The sequence below is a fragment of the Excalfactoria chinensis genome, chromosome 6, assembly GCF_039878825.1.
Source record: "Excalfactoria chinensis isolate bCotChi1 chromosome 6, bCotChi1.hap2, whole genome shotgun sequence".
In the NCBI taxonomy this organism is placed as follows: Eukaryota; Metazoa; Chordata; class Aves; order Galliformes; family Phasianidae; genus Excalfactoria; species Excalfactoria chinensis.
The window spans coordinates 189687-216506 of NC_092830.1; the positions used below are offsets into that span (position 1 = coordinate 189687).

Below are 26820 nucleotides of genomic sequence, written 5' to 3' on the forward strand. Positions count from 1 at the left end.
AACAGTCCTCCTCTTAGGAAATGAGTATTGCTGAGCTTTACGTTTGCAAGATGGTGACAGATGTATACACCAGACTAGACAGTAAACAGAGTAAAAGGGCTGTGAAGACCTCAGCATTGACCTTCAAACAGATCTGGTACTGTCACATATATAATACGGCAGTGTTTCTCTACTGCATTGCTCCATGAGAATGCACCAGCTGGCAGGCATCTTCAAAGAGATTTACCAACACAGAGGAAACCAGAGTAAAGACATGACCATTTGACTGGACAGAGATTCTTAAAGTGTGGGTGAGATTCCCATGCCAACTGATACCTATGGATTATAGGTACATGTGGGTGTAAGAGAATCAAAACCACACCTCAACCTTTTTGCTTTTTTCTCCCTAATCTTAACCCTGCTGTGATAGTGGGGCTCATCACAGAGATTACAAAGGTACTGATTACTAGCTTACCTTTAGACTATTATTTTAATAATGTTATGTTAAATGTAACAATTTAAACAACTATGTTATTTTAATAACGTCAAATTACACATTTATTTCAAAAATGGTAACTAATGATACGTTACATTAAAACATAACAAAACCAGAAGCCTATACTTTCCTTGTGGAGCAAATTAAATGTTTCATTCAATTACTATCTTGAGTTCCATCCACGTGCTCATCACTTCTGTGTTCGTTATCTGAGTTCGATGTTTCTCTTAACAGACTGCATTTCCAAACTGTTCTCTGCACATGTAAGCACCATCCCTTATGGACAAGGCAGATCCAAGAAAGTGAGTAAAATGAAATCTGGCTTACTGGTATCTTAAAGGTGTCTACAGACACCTGGTTCTCCATGGAGTCTAAAGAAGGCCGACGGACATTAGTAGAAGAATAGCTGATGGGATACGACTGGGCTGGGCGCCGGAATGTCATTTCTGCAGAGGCAATAGGTGGTTTTGGAGAGTTCTTGTGGTAGCGATGGATGAAATAGGAAGAAAGCAGCACAGAGATGATGAAGGACAACAGCACTGCCCCTGCTATCACAGTCTTGCACACTTCATCACAAAATTGCTCTGTGGACCAAGAACAATTTATTAGAATTTTGTTTGCTGTTCCCAAGTCTTGATTTGGCAGATTTGACACATGGGTATGACAGAAAAAGAACTCAAAATCATTTATAAAGTTGAAGGAAAACCTGATAGATATTTCTCAAACAAGTCTAAAAATATACCTGATGCACCTATCATTTTTTTAATTATTATTACTTCAGATACTGGCAGGGAATTTGTAACTGCTTGTGTAAAATGTCAGGATAGCTAGCTTGATCCCATTCTTACCTTCATGTTTTCAGACTCCAAAGAAGACTGAATATTTCTGCTTTGTATTTAACAAAGTACTTCTTTTGTGAAAATACTCTCATGGCGCAAGTTTATATGTAACATGCATTACTTCCTCCACGTGTACTACTTGTTCTTTTCCAGAAGCAGTTTTGTCTTTCTTTGCAAGAAGGATTTCTTTAAGCCTAAGTGCCCCTCAACACTGCTCCTGGGGAACTGGTTCCTGAAGAAGCGGGTGTTAACTATCTGACGTTTTGGAGCTGAGATTTGCAGAAACAATTAGGAAGCTGGAATTACTTGAAAGTAATAGAAGTCATTATTCTAATTCTCCTAGGTGTCACTGCAAATATCAGGTGAATCTGACTGAAATGCAAATACTGCTGGAGAGCAAAAAATGGCCAACCAGTTCTTTATGGATAAAAAAAGAATCTTTAGCGAAGGTCTGAAGTAACCCCACCCTCTGGAAGTCTTCGGTCTCCATGCAGAAGTAAAGGTGCCTGTTCTGAATGGATTTTATATTACCTGTTTCTGAATAAAGATATTGCTCACAAGGATATTATGAAGAACCAGATATACTAACGCTTATGAACACGTCCAGAAGTTTAGACTGCTGCATGTATAAGAGATAAGAAAGGAAGGAAAAAAGAATGTGGGCAAGAGCAGTTGACAACTTACCTTTGATGTCATCTTTCTCACAATAACAGTTCTGTCTTGGGAAGCAGTAACAAATCCCATGTCCTGACTTAATTCCAAGATTTCCAGTGCCTTTCCCGTGACCACCAATAATATTTCCATCTAATCAAAAACAGAAACAAGATTCTCACATGACATTAAATTAGAAATAAACTATTACTTTAAAAAAAGCTCAGGGTTTTCCACAGATTCACCCTAGTATGCATCTGTAAACTGACAGTGCAGCACAGGGCAGTGATAATGACAGGGATTTCTGAGCACTGGCATAGATCTAAGATCTAATTTCTCAGGTCCTGAAATGAGGGGATCTTGAGTTGTTGGAATCTCAGCCCTGATCAGCTGTTATTCCCATTATGGAAGACACTGAATTAAACTGTATATATAACAGAAATAAGTATGTTTGCGTTGTGTAGTTGAAATACATTCCTAATTTCATGTACACCTTAAAACATTATGCATAATCCCATTATTTAGTGCCAAACTTCCACCTCAAATGATCATATCATGGCTGTTTGGACTTGGTTTCCTCAAGAAGCACTACAGTTCTGTATCAGTGATGTCTTTCACATTCTCAGATTCTCCCTATAGTATTTTTTCTAGTCTATTTATTTCAGATTCTGTCTACCATTGTCTTAGGTACTTTTAAAATGCCTGAGTTGCTGTACAGCCCTATGGCATAGTGTAGTCACCAGTCTACAGCCTTGAGTTTTGTTTCTAGTTCTGATGCCAATTTCATCTGACTATGGAAAAGTCAGCACACTGTTCTGCATGTTGTTTGTTCTGTTATCAAAGGGAGATAACAACACCTAGTTTACATCTGTAAAATGCTGTCATTCAGAAAGCTCATCCAAACCATAAAGGGACTCTAAAGGTGAATAAGATACATTCAGTGCAGTCGTATTATTTCAAAACATTTTCCTCCCGCTTGCCTAATTTGATAGCAGAATGAATGACTCTTTCTTTTATGTTTCTCTGAATGTTTAACAGAAATTGAGGAGGAAGATATTTTATTTTTTTTTTTGCCAAAAGGGAAGCAAACATCCTTTATCTGAAGTGAACACAGCAACTTGTATCCAAGCAAAACAGACAGATTTTGGTCATCTTTCCAAGAAGGCCACACCTATTACATTATACCCAGCACAGTGTGTTATTTTGGGTTAAGACTGAGTCACTGCTGAGTCACAGAAGCTAACATTTGTTGTTTGGAGCAATATGGATGTTCCCAAAAATTCCAGTTTATGCCCTCACCAGGCAATGTCATCTATTATGATGAGACGATGAAACAAAGTTCCCATTAGCCACAGAAAAATCAGAGGACCTGGAAAAAGGGGGAAGCAGATGAGTAGGTTCTATCCAAACTGTTCTTGAGCAAAGAGATTTGAAGACAAATTAGTTTTGTGCAGCAGGGAAAGAGTGAATACGCATCTAGTATAAACCCACAGTAAAAACATGGAGCTTCCTACATGTATTCCAGTGAGCCATAAACGTGTTTTTCACCAATTCACTGCTGGTAGGGAAATTCCAAGAATTATCGGTGTTATTTTGAACTGTGTAGTGTTTTGCTTACTCCTGTTTTAAAGCATCAGCTGTTTCCACTGCCCTGTGGTGGGAAAGAACTTTCCCTACTTCATGACCGTGTGGAAAAAGAAAAAACAGCAATTCCATCCCAAGCCATGTAGAAACTCCAGAAATTCAATGAATCGGAATACTAGTCGTCAGACACAACCAAAGGCAGGAACAAACTGCTGCTGAAAACAAAGGAAGGTAGAAGCCTAAAGACTTTATTTTCTTCCATTGTCAAAAGGCCAAAGTTCAGAGAAACCTACAAAGATAAAAGTTGTTTCATGCAGCCGGCCCTGAAACAGATACAAGAAGGAAGTGCCTTGTTTAGAAAGCAGTTAGGTTGCCTCTCTTGGATGGGCACAGTTCGGATGTTTCAGCTGAGTGCCCCTGAATGCAATATTCATAGTGTTAGTGTGCGTGAAAAAGCCATGTTGGGATACAAGCACACAGCCATTATAATGTCAGATGAATTATAAAAACAAGTATTCTAGCAACTGCATGTACTTAAAGAATATCCTTGATCTTAACGCATTTGGGGCTTTTCTATTTATTAATTGCCATTTCCAAAGAAATCTTCTCTGCCAGTAAAAGCTGATATAATGGTATTCCTGTACCTCTGAGCTCCCAAAACACTCTCATTTCTCTCTCTGTAAGTATATTGGTTTTGGGCACCATCCCAGGTTCTGAATTGTACCAAATCCCATATAAAATTTTCCAATTCAGACATTAAAAAAGCATGCGCAGCATCTTGAAAGCTTCCCTTACTCGCCTGCTTCTGTTATCTAATAAGCCAGTACTTCTTTCAGGCTTCTGTCAAGCAAAGTGTCTGATGCTAGAAATATTACATATTATATGGTCTTAGCACCGTGACCCTTGCACATAGATCTCCACTTTTGGAATGGCAACTGATTCCAGTTATTACCAAAAAACAATTCTTTTCCGATGATTAGAGAAATTACTTGCTTTCACTTCAACCTTTTCTGCCACTTTAAAGGCTGGGTTTTATGCATCCAAATGTAATAATGCAATAAAAGTAATATAAAACACACAATCACCTTTTTTTCATGTGAGAAAGACAAAGATGCCTGATTATTAATTTATTTTCATGGAGTAACTTATGTTCTGGACTATGATAAAGTAGCAGTTCTTCAAAAGCTCCTTTTTGAAATATCAGTTTGGAGCATACAATGCCACAGCCAAGAACCAATGCCATAGCCAAGATAGCTATGTCTTTATGCATCAGTTGGATACCAGATGCTGTATAAAAAGATCCAATCAAAAACAATCATCTCATAACAGACTGAAACTGCAAGTACACTCCATTGTTTTGCTAGCCTTCACATCTTCAGGGTGACTTGTTTAAGTGAAGGTAGGGGCAGCCATGAGAGCAAGTGAAATGCAGACAAATGCATTGAAGAAAAAACATACACATTTCAGTCCTTCCTTCCCAAATGCTGTTCATGTGAACGTCTGCCTGTATCTTCAAATAGGGAGGGAATAGGGTCATTTTGATAGCTACTAGTCAAACAAGGCCAGGCGCATTTCTGATAGTGACCCTTCTTAAGCACATTTGGTTTTAAATTGGAATTTCTCTTTGCTTATTTAAATAGTGGTGAGAATAGGCAGGATCTTTTATTTCTGTGTGCTAACATTTGGAAATATGGCGTTAACTCGCATAATATCAGTATTTGTTTAAGTAAATACCTCCATCGAAGAACACTACATGCAAATTAAGAGGGGGAGCAGAGTGATGAGAATTACTGAAGAAATCTTACCTTGTTCTGACAGTCAATAGGTGTTAGCTCACTGGCTTCAAAAATATCGAGACCCCATAAACTTAACACTAGCATTATTCATATACAGATATAACGTAGAGATAAATACGTGCAACTTGCAAAAGTATCTGATGTTAAGAAAGTACAACCTAATGAACAGTGGATTGTGACACAGAAAAAACAATCCTAAAACATCTCCATACTTGTGCAGTCCTGGGGGCAAATAGCTGGATCTTTGCTCTCCACAATATCACAGGTGCCATCTGGACAGGTCTTGATACTTGGGGTGCATGTGGAATAGTTGGTGGTGATTCCTATTAACAGAAAAGCAGACAACTGCGTAAACACCACAAACACATCTTCCAAATTCAACTGATGGTTGCAGAGCTTTATATTGTCCATTCCAGTCGCACTGATACAAATCAGTAGTCTAGCACCTTGTGTTATGTGTATCATGTATCACTAGGAAGAAGAGCAAGAAGGACCATTCCAACCTAACATTATTTTCCTTCCTACAAGGAATGAATGTTCCATTTGACTGTTATGTTTTATGTTTTGGGGCTTTTTTGTTTGTTTTGTTTTGTTTATTTTTACCACAGCTTCTAGGTAGTTCCCTATGCCACGTTGTTCATCTAGAATAAATCTGTTTATACCCATGGGAGTCAAAAGCACAGTTACAGCTGAAGAACATGACTTCATGCAATAGACACATACCTTTTCCACTCCCCTGTCTCCACTGGCATCTTCCTGTTAGCACTCCCAGGCCACCACACTCTTCACATTCAGCAAGGTGTTTACTCATAGCACAGGAGTCGGGGCAGTCCTCTTCCTTTTTAAAAACTGTTGGGAAGAGTGCTTGCTGTCAAATCAGTACAAGGGAAACGAATACACAAGCAAGTTAGATCAAATCATATGGGAAATTCCTTTCTTCGGGGCAGATAGGAAGAAAGGAACGATGAGGAAAGAGAGGAGATAGTCAACACTGACCTAAGTATCAATTAGTTTAAGTTTAAAAATCCAGGTATTACTCTTCTATGAAATTAAACAGTAAGATCACGACAGCATGGTCATCTTTGTTTAATGGCACAATGTCAGTGCCCAGGACTGTAGAAATATGCACTTCGGTTACTGAAAAATGGGGACTGTAAGTACTTAAAGCTTCATAATAAACATTCATCTACGTGAAAATGTTTTAAATAATAAGGGAATAATAAGCAGGAGTCCGAGAGCAACACTTTAGAATGTGTGACTTCAGTCAACACAAGGTTCTCACATAAAGGTCTCCACAGGCCTTTTTTTCCTTTTCCCTCAACCCATTCACTCTTGCTATAGGAGTTATGCAACAAAGCAAGGAAAATGCAGAAAGTATCAGGCAGATCTTTAAGTTTCTGCACAAAGTGAATGACAGATTGATGAGAAATTATTGCATTTTCAGTGTAACCATCTTCTGCTGTGGCTGATACAGGATGTTTCTAACACACTTCACCTTAACGACCTTTTCATTAAAATTAAGTCAGTGAAATTGCTACATGAATGTCAAGCAAAATTAAAAAATATATAAATCAAAATGGGAGGGCAAAGTAGGGAGAGAGACAAATTCGGGTCTAAGAGAGACAAATAAATCCAGTTAGGCCAGAGAATCGTGCATTCATACAATGATGAACATTAGGAATCACATATGATGCACTACTTTACGTGCATTAGTGCTCGAGACAAATATCTGTTGCAGCTGGGTCTGATTCAGAGCAACCAAATAAAAACAAATTTTGCTATCTGCATCTTGTAGCTCAGGTACTTACGAGTTCCTTCCAACACAACAGTGAGAAGGGTTTTGGTATGTTTCCTGCTCTGCTTGTCTGTAGCTTGAACAGTATATTGTATTTCTTTGCATTCGGGTCGAAGTAGCACAGAGGAATCATTCACATAAAGGCTTCCATATCTGTCTTCTCGGCCTTGAAGTATGCCAACAGCATAGCAGCTTACGTTGGGGGACAGCAACTTGTAGGTGATGTTCACACCACGGAATTTCATACAGTTTTCAATGCAGATTTTTCCTATCTAGGCTCAAACACCAACAAAGTAGTCATAGACAACAGAAACAAAACCGAACATCGAAAACATTCTGTGCTTTACAAAAATACCTTAAAGAAAATGAAGAATATTCCCCATGCACAGTTCAGCATTTAACTCGTTTTTATACATTTTGATATTTTAACATCAATGCAGTACCTGAATCACAGAATCATCTAGGTTGGAGAAAAGACTGTCAAGTTCATCAAGTCCAACAACAAACCTGACATACTGAATCCTCACAGTAAAACATGTTTCTTAGTGCTGCCTCCATGCATCTCCTAATACCTCTAGGGATGGGGACTTCCTGGGCAGCCTGTTCCAACATTTAATCACCCTCTCTTCTTTTTGATGGCTAATCTAAACCTCATCTGGTGTGACCCGAGACTAATTCCTTGCATCCAATAGTTTAACACCTGAGAAAAAAGACTGGCAATTTCCTCTCTGCAATCCTTCAGGCATTTCTAAGGAGCCATGACATCTCTCCTTAGCTTCCTCCAGACTAAACAGCCCCACTTCCCTCAGTCACTCCCTTTAAGTCTTGTCTCCTAGAACACTTCACCAGCTTCACTGCTCATCCCTACACTTGTTTGAGCAACAGCTTGTAGTGAGGGGCCCAAAGCTGAGCACAGAACTTGAGGTGCAGTCTCATCAATGCTGTAGACAAAAGGATAATCACTTCACTAGTTCTGTTAACCGTACTATTCCTGATTCAGGCCAAGATGTACACCTGTCCAAGCCATGAGCAGCAAGCGTCTCCAAGAGAATGCAACATGAAACAGCACTGAACACCTCATCTACAAAGCTAATCCTTCAAATGTGATATACTCAAGTCCTTCAGAAGCGATTCATTCTCACTAAGAAAGAGGGGTAAAGGATAACCCGCTGTCTTTGGTTTAGCAGTGGAAACAACAAAAGCCTTGGCCAAGAGACTCAATGGTATGTGGTGCCTGCTGCTGATGTTAGGCAATGTTCACTGATAGCATAACCCTGTGATTTAGCAAGGTCAGGGGGGTTCAGTCCCTGCTCTGCCCCAGTCTGATCTGTGAGAAAAGCTCACATTTCCTTGAGAAAGCAAACATTTCAGTACGAACAAAGCTGAGAGTCTTCTCAAAGAAGACAGAAATAGAAATTGCTCATATGTAGGTTTTGTAATACTACAGTCAAAAGTTTCTGGCCAACAGAGTTTTATGAAAGCCTTAAAAGGAATAAGAACCTCATTGTTTCCCATTTGAATTTTTTTAAACATGCTCATCTAAAGATGAAAATATGTGGATTTGCCATATTTGACTTTCTGCCTGCCAGAATATGTATGCTAAAGCAGTCTTCAGTCCCAAACAATTCATCTAAGAAGCACTGGAATGTAAAGCCCTGTCTCCGGTCCAGCTCCTGCAGGAACTGATCCAAAGTTCACTTTGGTTTTTCCATTTACTGAAGTGGGATTCGGATCAGATCCGGATAAATTGGCTTTCCTTGCAGGAAAAACCACAATGTGAAGGGTGGGGTATTATTTAGGAGGGCTTTGTGATGAATTCTTTTCAAAGGCTTTGGTTAAGATACATTTTTAAGTACCACTACTTCTGGTAAAAAAAGCTTACGTCTGCATCTTGGTTTTAGTATAATTATTAAAGAACGTAAAAAAACTACTTCTTTGCTGTGCAAATACATCTTCCTATGGAACTGGACTATTCAGAGAGGAAGCTCATGAAATCCTAGAAGCATATACCGTCACAGGACAATCCTACTTAATCTCACGCTCCCGCTCATACTACTGACTGGTAACTTGGCACCATGCGTTGAGTTCTGTTCTGTTGTTTCTTTTTAGTGGCAGTAATGGTAGCATTCAAAGACTATTAAAGGAATCAGAAGCTGGGCTGTTTCTGGTAGTTCACTTCCATCCCGTCTCCTCCCTACATCATGCTGGGACTGGCAGAAAGAAAAAGACAAGACTGAAACTCCATAAAATCTGTCTAGACACAAAGTCTAGACAGGTCCCATCCAGGACCACATCATCTTAGCTCTGATGTTACTCTGCAATTGGCAATGTGTATTGCAACTGCTGCTGTGATGCTTTCATGATGCGGTAGGAGAATACGGTGATGTACCACGATATTGGCCCTTATATTGACCACATTAAAACTGTCTTTCCTCACTCTCTACTGAGTCATCATTTCTTTGTACAGGCACTCTCTTTGGATCAGAGGTCACATAAAGATGGGGGTCCTAAAGATCAGAAGGTCCTTACTGTAGAGCATGGACCAGTTTCGTTTCCTAACACTTCAGGAGAAGCAAAAAACACCCCAGACAACAATTTTCTATGGTAAATTTGGGCTTTCCCTTCTTGCCTGATTCCATTAGGGAAAGCTCAAGCTTATAACCTTGCTCTGCCCTGAAGGTTCTGGACATGGCATGGATCTCAAATACAGCAGGGCTTAGCCCCATGGAAAGAAAGTAGACACAGACAGCTCATCTTTTTTGTGAGGAGAGTAGAAAATAGCCTGATGATCAGGGTTAACATTAAAATACAGCCGAGGTATCTACAAAGATGCATTTTGTGAGACATCCAACAGTTAATGCAGAAATATCATTAGCAGAAATAGGAATAGAAAAATGCATCTTTTGAGCTCCAGAGTTTAATAAAGTCGGGATAATGATAATGTTCCTCTTCACTGAATTCCAGGGACATTTGGACATATAAGCTCTTTTAAAAATCTCACCCTATATTATTCATCATTTATCTCGGTAAATGTCAATAGGGCTTTAAGTTCTTTGATAAGTTAAATGCCACTGGGCAAGACGGTACCATCAGGCCATGCTTCTGTTATTCAATTCATTTAGCTGCTCAAATAGACAAATGGCATCAGCCCAGCAGTTAATCATTTCTTCACGCTCTTGTGTTTTCCTTAGGGCAAGAGACAGTTCAGCCTTCATATTGATTTGGCTCAGTACTTTTCCTCACTGCTCTGGCACATCACGGCTAATTATGCAGACAACTTTAATAATATGAAGTGCCGGGGACTAAACTGCTTATGTTGACTTGTGCTCCAAACTTGACCACACTGGAAGTTCAAATTCAAAGCCTCAGAAATATGTGGAATATAATTTAACTGATCAAAAAAAAAAAAATCATCTCCAGAGCCAGGATGATGAGTTTGGAATTTTGACGGTCTAGAATCAGAACAAAACCTCTTTATTAATTACATTTAGGCAACACAAAAAGAGATCTCTTCTCACAGACTTGGGAGTCCATGTGAGAAACGATTTTTCCCTGCTACTACTGCCACCCAGTGAAACTGCGCCATTACAGTAATGTGCTACTGTTCCCAGAAACATGAACATTCTATTGCAAATGTATCACTGTACTGACAAAGCACCAAAAATGACAGCTTTCAGATGCTAACTTGTTTCAGTTATGCTGTGCTGGAACTAATAAACCATATACTTTCATATTTGAAACGCATACATCAGACAATCCAGAGCATGCAGAGATAGTTTAACCAAATTTAGTTTAGATAGCAGAGAATTAATTCTGTAATCCTTAATAATATTGTAAACTTGTATGTGCGTAATGTCTGATTGTACACGAACACAAAAAAATCAATTCATTTTTATAGACTACTGCAATTCTAATAGGTTTCCCCACTTTTTACAATTACAGTCATATTGAAACATACACGTAAATATGTCCTAGCACTTTTAGATGCCAAGGGCTAGACTATGATCTACCTCAAGCACCTCATCGTTACTTCTAGGATAAAAACCACTGAGTTCATGCCATTACCAGGCAGGACTTTTCTACACTACTGAGAACAAACCCTTCACAATCTAGTGCTACCAAAAATACCCCAAATTTCACAGTAGAAGTACTGTGACAGTTCAAAAAGTACCAAATATGCTCTCAAGTTTCTAACAGACCACAGATTTTAAAAGCTGCAGTAACAAGGAATCACAAAATACCTTATAGCGGTCATTTTCCTAAGAAGCCCACTGTGTTATCCCACTTGGAATCTTTTCTATATTCAGGCTCTGCTGCGCAGTCTAGCGGTAGAATGCCCATGACTAAGCAGCAGCATCTTTATTGGTTGTTTAAGGCCTGTTCTGTTCTCTGAAGAGCTATCAGATCATAGTGAGTTCCACCATATTAAATACGTAAATATGAATTATACCCAGCTTTCCTTTGTTTTTACAACCAGAGTCTTAAAGATGAGTAAAACTGAATTCTTCCTTTGAAGACTTCTATAGAACTTGTTTTCTCTGCACTTGGGAAGATGACATTTTAGTCTCAGTCCTTCTCTCTGTGCAAATACACTAGTCGCATTACAGCTTTATTTAGTTATGAGAGGTACTTCTCAGCAGCTCCCCCCAGATGGCCCGTCATTGATGTTTTTAATAATCACTTTCATAACACTACCTGTATTGAACTGCTTCCTTATTAATGTACACGTTCTACAGCAATTACATTGCAATTTTCTCATGATTAATGTCAACCTGTTAGAAGGTGTTTCTGGAAGGCAATATTAATAGCAATGGTGGTGATTAAACTCAATTGAGGGTTAAATTAGGAAACACATTAATTACTAACTAGCCATTATCGAGCGAAAAGATATTAACGTACTGGAAAATGTAGAGCTGGGACTCCAATAGGTAAGGTGAACACTTCTTTGCTGTTGATATTTTTCTTGTTAATTCTATGTATGCCAGCAGTGCATGCAAGTTCCTCTGAATGTAATACATACTTCTGTTTCTGCCTGTTAACGTATCCACAGGTAGCTTCTATTCTGCTATTATGCCATGAAGGAGTCATTGTCTAGTCTACCCGATATCCACCATGGCAATATCCAGCACAATCATATTGGTGTCAAGTTTTTCACTGATTCTACTTGTAATAGCTACAGTCAATGCTTTAACCACACGCCACTGGGAGAACATGCCAACTCTGAAGAATTCCTGAAACTTTGTGTAAGGAAAAGAAAAAAAAAAGATGTGGAAATAAGCTCAAGTGTTCCCCAGGAGTGGATAGAAATGAGATTGTAATGGCTGAAAATAAACAATTAGGAGTGAAACAGCAACGATTATGGCAGTACAGCCAAATCACTGAGGAAGAAACAAGAAGCAGTTCTGCAATATTTCATATCTTGCATGCAATTTCAGAGTGTACCTTGTAACACAGATTGCTAAACTTCAAGTGCATACTAATTGGAGTCAGTATCAAGGAACAGAAGTTAGATTACCTACATTTCACTGCTGTGCTCTATATACTGGCTCGGTTTCTAACAGAGTGAAGGTATAATTAACTCAGATCTTACTTGTGCAAAACGTTGAGCATTTCGGTTTACTGTGAAGCGGTAAGTTGTGTTTGGAAACTGAATGCTGACAGGGAGGATGGAGACATTGAAATGAAGCATCACTGATTTTTCTGGGCCATTAAATTCTGTGTCGTTCACCAAAACATCCAACTGGAAGGAGCGATGCTCTGTGACTGAAATACTTTTATTCAGTACCAGTTCTGCAAAAGAAAAGATTAGTCTGTTACGGACCCACATTATCTCAGAATGTGTTTTTTTTGATACTGCAGTTCCCTCCTCCCAAATAAAAATATCAAAGCTATTGCTAACAGTAAACAAAAGCAGGTGGAAATATGCTCGTATGGATTTATGCTCTGTGCTACTCAAGAGGTTTGAAGAGGGTTGATGGGGTGATCTTCCTGACTAAAGACCATGCTGAGAAGCAAACTCTTGCTCTTCTGTACTATGAACTTCATCCCTTATTTTCTCTTTTAAAGAGATGCATCATTTTTTCAGCACAGGTTTAAAGCTCAGTGTTTTGCTTAACTTAAAATCCCTCAGCAGTTGTCAAGTAACTTTTTTATTCGAAGAAAGAGACCTTACTGTATTCATGTTGAGTTCCCCTCACTTGGCTGCCATTTGGGCTGAAGTGGATTTCATCAAAAATGTGCTCCACACGAAATGTTTCATTTATCCACGGATCGTCAGTAACTATTGTTCCTGTGTATTTCTTTCTGCTGCTTTCAAGGGGATAAATCGGTGTGGTGTCTGCATCGTACACAGTTAGCGTTGCAAGGACAGTTCCCTGGAAGGAAATCAGAAATGACATTGCTGAATGACCCTGAAGTATTCTTCCTTTGACATACATTTTCAAGATTAAAATACTGGTCATATGAAACCTTACAACTTTCACTCAGGTTCCCTCTTACATCCAAATCCATTTTATGCTTCAGGATAACCCTATTTCTAACTTATTTTGTTGTTTTTCTTCCAGGAAATACAAAGGAACATTTTATTATAGCAGGTTAGTATTCATGGCCACTTCCAGAGCTCAAGGAGGGACACCTTATTTGGTCTCAGTGTTTTCTTGATACAGCTATCTCCACTTAATCCAGTTCAAAGACTGGCACTGAGGTGAATTAGTGAGGAGCCACATGCAAGCTTCAAAATGCACTGTTCCCAGATCGTGCAACTAGGAGTACTCAATCCATTTTTATTAACTAATGAAGCACCTTTCCAAACAAATATTTAATGATGCAAATAATGGCAACCTTCCTGTTAGCAAGGAAAAAAAAAAACAACTAACCATCAACAAACAAATAACTGTAAATGACACCTTGATAATCTTATTTTTAACCAGATTTAGCTTCAATCATTACAACTAGGGAGGGAGTATCAGGTAAAGCAAAGGTTTCTCATCTAGAGAAAAGTGAAACTCTCAAATTCTAAAGTTCTCCAAAGTAAACAGGAATTGCTTTATGACCAAACATGGTACATTCATGGGCAGCTTGTAAGTGCTTGTTCTGGTCTGGAGGTGGCAGCAAACTCCTAAAATCATTCTTTTCAGACACAACTATGAGCAAAACAGACTCTGAATGAAAATGTGGCTGCAAAACAAAGCTGCTGTTATGGAATAGATATCCTCTCATAAAATATGCATCATTTAGGCCCATAAAGTTGCATCTTATGTATACCACTGCCAAATTACGTAGGAAGAGCCAAAGAGCCCACTTGTACACTTCTCTACTGAAGCAATGGGTGTACATGTACAAGAGGCACGAAGAAAGACACTTGGGGGTTCAGACCTCATGAATGATCACCTTGGCACAGTTAAGGACAAATAGGAGGAGGGTATTAAAGCAAGATCCTCAATGTTAGTGATCTACAACCACTGCGCTCCTAATTTCAGGGACCAAAAAGGAGAACATTACCTCTTTTCTGTTGAACTCCACCACAGCATCTGCAGTGTCAGTGCCGTTGGGAAGGAAGGGAGGAGAGTCATCTTCATCTAACACATTGACGAGGAAGGGCACCTCAACCTCCATCTCCCTGAAGCCGTCTCTCACAGTGCATTTGGCGATCAGCTCGTACCTCTCTCTCTCCTCTCGATCCAGGCGCTGTGTTACACTCACACCAGTGGTGTTCTCATTGTACCGAAAAGGCAGGCCTTCAGCTGGAAAACATGGTAATAAAGTAGATAGGGACAAATTGCTTCCCATTACAGAATCCTGATAGTTTTCTTCTTTAATATTATTTTGCAATAAATCCATTTACACATCATGAACGCAAAACAAAAGGCAGACTAGAAAGTGAAATAGGAACAAAAAAAGTTGTGGAGGTGTATTAAGATAGACAGAAAACGTGGAAGTTCCTGCAGTCCAGATGAAACACATTTTAAAGCTCAGAATATCCCCAGTCTTCTCTTGCCAGGTACAGACTTCTAAAACCCATCTTTCCCTTAGGAAGGAGACAGTCCTACCCATCCTTTCTGCATAATTCAAAGGCAAAATATTCAGGCTCAGATCACATCTGAAAGGGAACTTCCTTTAAAGAATCAATCTAGAGGATCTACTACTAGAGAGATCTTAGCAGTGCAGCTGTTTGCATCTATTTCTGGGTCCCATATGATTCAGTTCCAGTTTTACCTGCCAACAGTTTGTAGGTAATGCTGAGATTCTGACACAGATGATGAGCTGAGGGTAACTGGAGCTGATGAAATGTACCAGGGGGCTTATTCTCCTTGATGTGAAAGGAGAGATCCATTTCTGTGAAGCAAAGCTGCCTTGCTGTCAGTGAATTGCAAGCCGGGGCAGTAGCATTGATCAAGGAGAGGACAACCGTGGTACGAATAGCAGAGTCGCATTCCTTCTCTTGGAAAGGGTGAGATGAGAGGAAGACATACAGCATCACCTTTGATAATGGCATCCAGTTCCCTACAGCTTCAGAAAGAACACAAGAGACAAAATGTTTTATGGAAGACAATCCATTTCTTAAACACTTTTTGTGCTCTGGTCCATTATTTCACAAACAACTGTGTAGTTCTGCTACATAACAACAATTCTTGAATATATCACTTGATGGTTGGACAATCAGAAAGCTAAAAACTGATAGGTGTCATCCCACAAGTTTTAAGTTATAGAACCTCACTAAATGATGCCAATGATTTGCATGTAAGACACTAGCATACAACAAGTCACTGCTGATAATCAGCTTTTTGACTGTTTGTTGTTGTTGTTGTTTTAAGGGACTAGAGCATAGTAGGGTTGCAGTGGGGGAAAAGAGTGCAAAATGGTAACAAACAGACCCAAAACTTTTGTCATTAAAATCACAGCGTTGTGACAGTTTATACCAGTCGAAGGTATGGGCTACATTGTTTAGAGTGCAATCTGCTTCATCATTCTGAAATATAAAGAGCCGGCCAAAGGATAAACACAGACATGTAAATCAACTTGTGGCATCTACTAATACCCTCAAGACTCAATTATTTTGATTAGCAGCATTTGACTACAGACAGAATGATAACATCTCTGCAGCAGATCTAATTCACTTGGAAAGGCTCTATAGGTCACTGTGATATGAACAAAACAAGAAGCCCTAAGACTTTCAAGCTGTGGATAGCTGTTCTACCCTTGCCCAGTTACAAACGGATATCTGATATTTAAGAGTATCCAAAATACATAGGAAAAGGATGAGATACTAAGCACTAAACGAATGAAACAGTAAGTGCCTTGAAGCTGACCATTTAAAACATCAAGGCACCTCAGTCAAAGAGTAGTGTTGATTTATGGCCCTTCAACTCATCACTTAGTACAGGCTGCCCAACAGCAGAATTTCTGCAACTGATCACAGCAGTATGCCATTAGCATCTCATCCATTTCCTTCTCCATCATCAAAAGATCATTTCCTCATGGATCAAAATCACCAAGACCAGTTTACGGACAGAGCACAAAAGAAGAGGAAAAGCCTGAGATAACCCATTTCTGTAGCTGAACAGTAAGCTCCCTTAACAAGGCTATATCTCCAGAGGGACAGAGAGGTACACAGCCACCTCTTCCAAGAACCACTGGTGTTATTTGTAAATCCATGAGTCCACGCTGCAAAAGTTTGAGGGCTGTTTATGTGAGTCTGTGGTCATCTAACTGCATTTGTGCAGTCACTAAAGCACCCAACACTGACACAGCGGAATTGGCTCAATTTGCATCAGTAGGTGAATAAACAAAAAAGCTCAGTATTGTAGTGAGAGTAACCAGATCTATCTCAGATTAACATTTGCTTCAGCGTGCATTTTAAAATAGGTGTTGGGGTATTTTTTTCTGAATTCGGTGTTTATTATTGAAGGAAAAATCTCATGATCTGAAGATGCGTAAACAACAGAAATCTGCACTGGAAAAGTTAGTCTTCTTATACTTACACAGCATGTTAAAGTCTTCTCTATCTAGACTCCTGCTGAGGTAGAGAAGTCCCATTTTTTCTCTGATTTGAAACCAGTGATTTTCGTGGGATCTCGCTCGAGAAATGATGAGATTCTGGCACAGATGAAAGTGGGCTGTTTCCCCATGGGAATCTCTCAAGGCATGGATGCGCAGGAGCGGCGTACCTGCTGGTTGGTCAATGTAGACGTTCTCTGAGTACTCCTTTCTGGGGAAGTACAGACCAAAGGAAGCTGCAAAGGAAGGCACATAGCAGAAGAGTTCATCCCAGTTAAGAGATTTTTGCATTGGCATTTTCTTAAGACACACTCTTGCAAAGAATTGAAGGCTCCATTTTGTGAGGATTAAGGAAGCACTAAAAGTGATGAGAACAATGCAGATCCTAATCTAGCATAAATCAGTTTTGCTGCACTCAAGCCAGGGACATAACCATCAAAGACCTGGCTCATCGTTCATGCTGAAGTTGCACAGTCATCTACTTCTTGAAAGTGAAACTGCACTGCTATAAGCATAGCCCAGTTCAAGCTGAACACTTAAAAAACATCTGCTTGCCAGGTTTTACTTAAGTCCATACCTTCACCTCACAGGTCTTCTGCCGGTGTAAACAGACAGACTGAGTTGTCAGAAATACTGAGTAGCCTGATAGAGTCCTGGATTACAATATGGTCATTAAACAGAATTACGCCTTTAAATTTAAAAATAAAGTCTTTCATTTGAAGATAAGTAAGGTTTGGGTGGGACTTACAGAATCACAAAGAGACAGGCCAAGATCTCTATCCACTGCAGCTGGCTGAAAAAGACTAATATCTTGTTCGGGTGCACAGGCAAACTGATGTTAGAATGAACTGCAAAGATATCCCACCTGTAACATATGTCAACAGTGATACTGGTGTGCACTGAAGTACTGGAGCTGTCACACATGTCCTCCATCTGCACTGACTGCCCGTGGTTGCTCCCACACAACAGAACACTTGCAGAACATTCTGCAGAGTTTTTTATCATATAAGCTGATTTGATAAGGAGTAAGACATGTAAAAGGCTCATATATCTGCTGAACGAATGAAAATAACTTCCACGTGGGACAAACAAGGGACTATTTAGCTAAAAGCAAGCCAGACAGAAATGGAAATGATGGTAGCACAGCAGTAACAGTATGGATATAAAGCGAAAACATCTCCCAAATACCACCAGGATGTATCATTTATTTTATATTACTATTAGACTCACACGCTATTTTACTGAATGGAGAGAATGACAAACAAACTCTAAATGAGAGACCTCTCATTTCCTTCAGAAACACCACAGAAACCACTCTACCTTCCAATGCTTCATGGCATCATTAGTATCCCTGGATGCAATTACATCCATGTGATTTACAGGACCCCATTACTTGTTCTACAAATGCTTTGCAGTATGTGAATAAAGTAGCAAAGTGATGCAGTAGGCGACTTTGCTCCAGAGTAATTAATTCAAAAGCAAGCCAACAAAATCCCTTCTTGCAGTTTTAGAAAAGCAATTTAACCAGTAGCTCCTAGAGCGCCTTATCAAGAAGAAAACAATTACTTCTCACTCTGACCCCATTACCTGAGCATTCTTAATGCATTTCCGATCTTTTTCCAGCCCTGCTGCCTGCCTCTTTTTGGAAGTGCAGGAAAAGATGGGGATCCACAACACCAGGACACCTAACAGGTCCGTTAATGAAAGGTATAAGGTGATATCCAAAGAGAAGGCCCAGCCCCAACACAAATGAATAGATTCCCTTCGGGTATTTTCTATGAGATTGCAATTCTAGGTGTGTAAAAACTTCCTTGCAAGAAATTCAACACCAGATATTCAGTGCTCAATGACAATTAATGAAGAAATAAATAAATAGATAGATTGAACTCACTGATGTGTGCAAGTGAGGCTTACACAACATTAGCAACAGGATGGAGGAATACTTACTTAAGACCGGGGTGAACAGCTCTAATGTGAGGAAGGATGAAGAAGACACATCCTGTGGCTTAAGTGGATATTAATTATTTTCATGTTTCAGTCAGAAAACAAGTACCTCAAATCTAAACTCTTTAGAGCAATGTAGAAATTTAGATGGTTTTTAAAAAAAAAACAGAAAGATAAATTTGACTTAGCCGTGTTATTGTAACAGGACTCATCCCATGCTGCTGATGTTGAAAACGCTGGGATTTTGTTAAGTGCTTCATGCCACTCTTTAATCCCATTTCAAGCACTGGAAGAGATGAGAGGTATGCAACAGATTGCCCCAGTAGAAACCACACTCTGCATGTCAATCTTTGGAGTGTGATTTTGAAGGAGACTTTTGAAGTAGAAACGCAGCACTCACTTCTCAGAATTGTGTTCATTCCTTTAAGCCCCAGTAAGTTAAAACCAGATTCAATAAATAAACTTGCCATCTGGCAGGTACACTGCAGGAGGAAGAGACTCTAATCCTGGTCAAAGTGCCTTATGTCCTGACAAAAATCGATTTCCAAGAATTTGTGCAAGATTCCTATGGAAACCAGATGGAGCTTTTATTGAATGTCCCACTTAAATAAGGGGGAGCTGAGACGGTTACAGTCAGAACTGCTGGTTCAAGTGCTTTTGCTTAGGAGTTAAAAGCAGAGAAACATTTCACATCATAACCTTGAAATCCACCATCAGAAGCTTTTGCCCTGTAGCACACTTGAGTACATTACTGTGTACAGGAGAGATGAAGAGACAGAGAGAGAGGGAATTACTGGAATATTTTGGCATCTCTGAAGTTTTTTATTATTATTATATCAAAGACAATGCTTCATCTCGCCTCGACTCTGCAATCAGCAAACACTGCAAACTCTGATGGATGAGCAATATAACATGATAATAGCGTATCAGTAACATACAGATTGGAAAAGCGATCACGTTGAGGCGGATGTAATGCTACTGACTAATAGCTCCTACAGAAAGTAGATACAGTTAGGACAGCGTTTTTCCAGTTCAAGGAGAGAAAGCAGATAAAAATGAGTGTGGAGAAATGAGATTACAGACTTCGAAGCCTGATGCTTTTGAAAGAAAGCAGTTTGTCAAGTGGCTTTTGTTGTTGTTGTTGTTTCCAAATGTGAATTATCAGGTGAATGATATATTTTCGGAAGCAAACTGATTTTTTGAACAAAACCTGTTGTAGAAAGTTTGCATGTTTTTTATTTTTCATGTTTGCCACTGAATACTTGAGTAGCATAGGTGGACTACTCTTAATGGAAACTATGTGTGCTGAGTATAGCAATGTTACCTGCCTTCTTATTATCAACTATGAGGCAGAAAAACGTAATTCAACCTTTCAGTCACCAGGTTAAGTGGCATTAAACTTTTTTATTACTAAACTGGAGACGTTCAGCATGAAAATCTGTCTCCCAGGACATCTGCAGCTTTCTGGGTAAGACTTTGAATAGCATGAGCTCTAGTGAATGATCCTAGGCACAAGCATTGCTCTGGGAAAGAATATGCTTAGACAACTGCAAAAGCACCCCAAGTCCACATGGATCACCCGCAGAGACTCAGCCCACACAGCATGGCCGCTGCTCAGGGCCAGGAGGCAACAAGCAGCCCACAGCATCCTAACCAAAGGGATGCTGATGCTCCAACCTCATGGCTAAAGCCACAGGACAAGTTAAAGCAGCACACTGCTCAACTTCAAGGCTTGCCACTGAATTTGAGGCACAGGGTTTGGCTAAACAAGCAGGTGTTTTACACAAATCATAGTGAAGCTTCAGAACATAAATGGCACTATTTGGTTTAAGTTACACCATGCAACTGATCCAGAGTCCTGATCTTGATTTAAAAACTTCATCAAATGTCTGAAATGTAGCATCTCTCTTTAAAGTTGCTCTGGGTTTAACTTGTCACGTCATCAGAAAAAATGCTCTCTAATCTGACCGCTACATTCTGCACTCCTTTCACCCTACCTATTATAAGCTGCACTGCGTGAGAACCCCCACTATCTCATCATGTCTGCTGGATTAGCAAGCACCGAAAACACTAACATTAGTTTGAAGAAAAAGAAAAATATAAGGAAAAAATCAGTCAACTGGAAATGGAATGATGGTTGTTTTTCATTCAACGTATAACAGACACCTATATATATATGTATATATATATAGGAGATATATATAGGAAATAATGACATAACAGACGAACACGGGACTCAGCTGCTAATACTGCTAATAATCCTCCATTTGTTGCACAGCATCAGATTTCAACAAGCAATTATCTGGCAAGGTTAGTTTTGTGTTCCTGAAATAATTATCTTTACTTCTGATGAGTAGCCATTATGTTCCATTACTAGTATTAATATACCCAACGTTTGATTCATCAGAGAACAAGAGCAGCGATGCACTTGTGTATTTCAAATTAAAGGATTCATCTACTTAATGTCCTTCTAGCCCCTACAGAACTAAGCAGTAAACTCACCCTTATTAACCCAAAAGTCAGTCATTTAGAAAAAACACCGACACTTAATGGAAGGGTAGCATGAACCAAACAATGCTGGGGGCTGAATACCCTTCAAGGTATTCAAGACTATGTCTGCCACTTAACACAGGCTGCTCCATCCCACAAGAATAGATGTGCTTCTGCCAGCATTTAGATGAGTGGCTCTTCAGTCAGAGATGGTTTGACATAGGGAACGATCTCCACCTCACGCAGGGAAATCACTCCAACCTTTCTTTTGGTTCTGCACTATCCATCATTGCACTGGGATTCGTTTAAAAGGTAATCACAGGAGAAGGACTATTTCCAACAGAGTGAGCTGCACATCTCCAGAGATAACTGCTCAAAGAACTAATATTCACCAAGGCAAAACATAACACAAAGCAAAGCAGCCTGCATAGCAGTTTGAACACCTCTGAAAAGGAGCAGCCAACAAGGAGCTGCTGGGGAGGCCAGCTAACATCTGCAGCTTATGCTGGAGTGTGAGCTAACAGCCTGCTTTCTTAGCTGGGATAAGTCTCAGTGCCAGAAACTGAAGACTGTGGGGAAGAGCCTGCTGTACTTATCACTGCCTGCTGGTTGTCCCCAAAGCCAGGAGGGACACAGCACCTGTGGTGGAAAACCAGGCTGCTGCAGTCCCCTCTGCATGCATTGGCGTCCAGGCACAGAGTGAGCCTCCTGCCCTGCTGCCAACTCTCCAGGCACAAATTATCACAAGACTCACCTGGTTTTATGCAAAGCCCAGTTAAATTCTACCCTCACTGCACTGAGCTTGGGCAGCAGCATCACTGCCCTGGGTATAAATGACAGCACGTCTGAGAGACACCAGAACCACAACAGAAGAGCTGACAAACACCAAATTAACCATAGCAAGCCATTACTGTAGATCAGCAGCACGATGTTACTTATTTTTAGGTATGTTATTTTAAGCGGATAATTACAGGAACTGTAACAGATGTGATGTGAAACTGCAAACTGTTTTAAAACCAAAAATGTAATGAATTCCTGTTTTGTAAAGCTGCTCCTCTGGATCCTAGGTTAGAGTGGACTGATCACTGCAGAGCTGCACACCCAGTATTCTGGAAGTATACTCAAGTTTTATGGAGCCTGGTAATTGCTGTTTTACCTGATGTGTGCATTTACTTGTAGCACCATTGCTGGAGGATGACACAATGAATTTCAATAGAAGCAGCACCAGAGGAATACACGTGTTTTATAGAATATGATACTTCCAGAGGGAACAGGTCCTTGCAAACTGATGGCAAGCAGAAACAATGGCTAGAAAAACTCCAGACCTGATAAACTGGCCTGCTTTAAGTTAATTGCCTCTCTTGTGATTTTCCTCAACACGTTTCCATGAAAACAAGCCTGGATTTTGATTGGAAACATACAAATTATGTAGATACAAATATGCGATAGAAAAGCCCAGTTGACCACCTGTATTCACACACCAATCTCAAAAACAAGAATTCCACAAGACATTATTAAGACGGATCTGCCAGAGCCAAGAGATATATTAGATTAAAATAATGTTTTCTTAAGGCGTCAGGCATTTTGAACATAAATCTTAAAAGCTCGAGTCCAAAGACAGTTCCCTAAATGTAAAAAAAAAAATCAAGTATTTCAATTGGATTTGTGAGAATAGTCAAAGTTTCAATTTTGGCCTCAAGTCACGATTGGCCAACAGGCATCTTCCAGGAAACGGGACAATAACCAGAAATGCTCTACAAGTTTCTTAATGTCTACCTTCAGGCTGAGGTCAAACAGGAGCCTACATTTTATTCCTGAGAGCCTGTACTTCCAGGTAAATTCTAGACACAAACTTTGAACTTCCACAAACACCAAAAGGGCTAGAAGGCTTTCTTTCTCTCACTTCCTTATAGTTTTGTTCCTTTTCATCAAGACAAGACCTTGATGGCTCACTGATCTGAACACCAGTGTCACCGAAACATACGCCATTCTTCATAGAAACTAATGAGCACAGAAAGCTTCTCTGAGAAACTGCAGGGGTTTATGCAAATTCTTTAAGTCCTGATTTCAATATTTCTTATTGTTTATTTGACTAAATAATAATTCTTTTTGAGGCGTGGCTTAATTGCCTGAGAGTAACTGGATATAATTTGACTCAATACATGTACAGAGCGGAAACGTAAGATGGAAAAACTGACTGGCAGCACGCTACATTAATAAATGGGTGATAGAATTTATTTCCATTAAGGTCAAATTTCAGGTGTTTATGAGGCAGTTAAATAAAAAAGATGATGATGTTTCATTTCTATACCACTGTGTTTCACTTCCATATGGGCCCAATATGCGTTGTTTACATATAAGTGAATACCCAGTGATCTGTATTTCATTTTAGCAACTAATCCCGAATTGAAGAACATTGAAAAAAATATCTCAAAGATTTCCCACGTCAAATGCTGCAAAATTTGAGGCTTTGAGTTTGCTTACAGCAGGTGACAGGTAAAAATCTTAAATACCCATGAAGCACATGTGCATAGATACGCATGTATCGAGATGAAAATAAGATCCTAAATATTAGTATATTTCTCTACTGAGATTGTTTTAAGTACCTCCTTATCCCTGGAAACACCTTGTACAATGCACTATGCACTGCAACAGTTCATAACATATTCTCTCCAAAGCAGGAAGCAGGGCTAGGGGCCAAGCAAGCTCTACTGAATACCTACAAATAAGAGAATGGAGAAGTAATCACAAGTTCTTCATTCTAAAACATGTATGGTCATTTCAGTTCTGTACTTCATAGGTGTATAGAAAGGAGCCGTGGTTATCAAGAAGAAAGGCAAAACTGATTATCTAAGTGTGACAATGATATTTTTACAGCACTATCATCTCCACTGCAGACAGACTATAAGCACCGGTCCACCATCTTTTTTAGCTTTGATTTTTCTTCTGCTTTCTCTGGTTTCAACAGACGCTGACATCTCAACATATTCCATGTTTGCTCACAGTGCTCATGTTCCTTGCAAGTGGAATTATTCCACACCGCATGACAAGAGATGCCAAGATAAAAGGGTGGACTCGGTCTGCTGTTTTATTTTCAACTGTCAAAACAGCAACCCATTTCCTATTCACCTTCCATGTGCACTCTGTATGTGAGTTCCAAAATGCATTTGTATATGGCATGTGTGCAGAGGTTGTGATGCATGAGAAGCTAGAGAAGACCAGCACGTATTGCTGCTCTGTGCTAAAGCTGGTACACAAGTTGTAAATCTCAATCCATAAAATCCTCAATTAATAATGTAGTGACATACAAGTGCTCTAAACTCTTGTTATATTTCAATTAGCTTTCTCATATATTTACTCCAGAAATGCTGAGCTCATACAAAGGGTCAACATTATGGAACAAGGTGCTGAGAATAAAATGCATTTAAAACCTGCAAAAAATAAAATAAAATAAAACAAAATAAGCCACACAACAATCTTATCCACAGAAATTGCTCAGCATACTTGATGAGATGAGAAGATCCTTAAAGGTAAGAAGAAAGAAGCTTAAATGAATTATCCTAGTCAGAACAGCATCAGTATCGCAATGCATTTCCTGCATTAAGATGACGATTTAGATCACTGTGCTCCTTCCTTAAGACAAAAGTCCTAAGTTCTCACAATCCCAAGTCACAAAAATGAACGAACAAAAAAAAAAAAAAAAAAAACCAGCTGTTGATTTATGACAAGGATTTCTACATGCACAAACTCCTAAGCTGCATTACCACTTTATCTCAAGTTTCCCCATTTCCTTTTCTCCAGCTGCACTCGATTTTGCATCATCAAAACGAATGTGAGCCTTCCAGTCAATTATAAATAGATGGAGCCAAGGCATCAGGGATCATTTTCTGACATTTCAGTGCAATCTGGATGCTAATAACCACAAACACCTCCATCTATTTCCTGTTCCTTATTATCTTCGTAGGGCAAATCAAGTACGCACAAGGTTTCTCACAGATAGCTTTATCTACTCATTGTCACTCCGGAGTGGTAATTAACAAAATGGTAACTGTTGACCAAATGTTATGGGTATGACCTTTGAATAAATACACAAGGTCTAATTCTTCCAAAGGGGATCAGAGGCTTCTCCACCTTAGCCATGGTGAAAGGGGTCTGAATTTCAGAGAACAGGTGTGTGTGTCCCCTTCTGATTTTCTGAAAGGCAGATGACTTGACCATGACTTGATCGGTTTTTACTTTGCATTCTCCACTACTTGCTCGGCAAAATCTATTTTCTATATTTAGCTCAGATGTTTAAAAACTCTTCTGCTACTCCTTTTGCAGTGACAGCGGAAGTAGCTCAGCCTGAATTGTGTTTTACCCATATCTTATAACAGTATCTTCCTTAATTTTCTCCAACTCATGCAGTTCATGAAAGAAAGTGACAGTAGTATCATTACCTCCTTAGAGAAGGAGGCAATCAATGAAAACTTTTGCTGCTGGCGGTTGAAAATTTGCCAGGAAAACGCTAATGACAGAAACGTGCCTCTCTCACAGGAAAGTGCTCTATTATTAAGAGCTGCTATTCTCTTCCCAAGCACTCAAGGGAGCTATGAGCCTGCGATTCAATTCTTCAGTCCGGGAAGTGAAATATCGTCCTGATTGTTACCCTTATTTATTTATTTATCTGAAGTTTTGCCATGAATTAAGAGACCGTTTTGACTTATATTACCATGTTTTAGGTGTTCTAGAAAACAAAACGTGGGAGGTAAGATGTTGCCTATTTGGTACTATTCATTTTCAATTTATAGTACTTTCTTTGAAGCTATACACGCATATGCTTGAAATTAAAGGACAGGAGAAGATCTGAAATGATGTTACAACACATCCGCACTTGACTGCTAATTTTTCTAAGTGCGTTACGTACCTGCTTATAAAATAGCTTCATAAAAACATGTATTACACCTGCCATCAATAATAATAAAAAAATAACAGCAAGAAAAACCCTATCCCAGATGTGAACATCACTGCTTAATAAAACAGAGCTTTTCCTCTGAGGACTTTTAATCATGAGCACACAGTAGCTATTATGCTCTTGTCTTAGAGCATAAATGCTGTCAGCAAAACGGCAAAAAATTGTATTGACAAGGCTTGGAAACAGCCTGACATAACACTAGTGATGTATACTTGGTACTGATGGGTTTTTAAGATGGCACATTTCAACTGGCTTCAAGAAAGAAATGAATTGCATTGAGTTTCTGACAAGTTACA

The 26820-nt window shown here is 39.4% G+C and overlaps 1 protein-coding gene and 1 long non-coding RNA gene across 4 annotated transcripts in view; one reads left to right on the plus strand and one right to left on the minus strand.

Moving 5' to 3' along the window:
* The window catches only part of LOC140253983 (uncharacterized), a 33202-nt gene extending 23625 nt beyond the window's left edge, over positions 1 to 9577 (plus strand). The window contains exon 3 of the long non-coding RNA XR_011904041.1: positions 8141 to 9577. This is a non-coding gene — a long non-coding RNA (uncharacterized lncRNA). The remainder of the gene's footprint in view (positions 1 to 8140) is intronic.
* The window catches only part of RET (ret proto-oncogene), a 78441-nt gene that overhangs the window by 16708 nt on the left and 34913 nt on the right, over positions 1 to 26820 (minus strand). For all 3 annotated transcript variants that reach the window (XM_072340138.1, XM_072340137.1, XM_072340139.1), the window contains exons 3-12: positions 17121 to 17372; positions 15355 to 15648; positions 14641 to 14882; positions 13313 to 13514; positions 12731 to 12930; positions 7154 to 7412; positions 6069 to 6194; positions 5558 to 5668; positions 1999 to 2118; positions 803 to 1059 (exon numbers count right to left, since the gene is read on the minus strand). In XM_072340138.1, the coding sequence (XP_072196239.1) occupies positions 803 to 1059; positions 1999 to 2118; positions 5558 to 5668; positions 6069 to 6194; positions 7154 to 7412; positions 12731 to 12930; positions 13313 to 13514; positions 14641 to 14882; positions 15355 to 15648; positions 17121 to 17372 (2063 nt within the window). The remainder of the gene's footprint in view (positions 1 to 802; positions 1060 to 1998; positions 2119 to 5557; positions 5669 to 6068; positions 6195 to 7153; positions 7413 to 12730; positions 12931 to 13312; positions 13515 to 14640; positions 14883 to 15354; positions 15649 to 17120; positions 17373 to 26820) is intronic.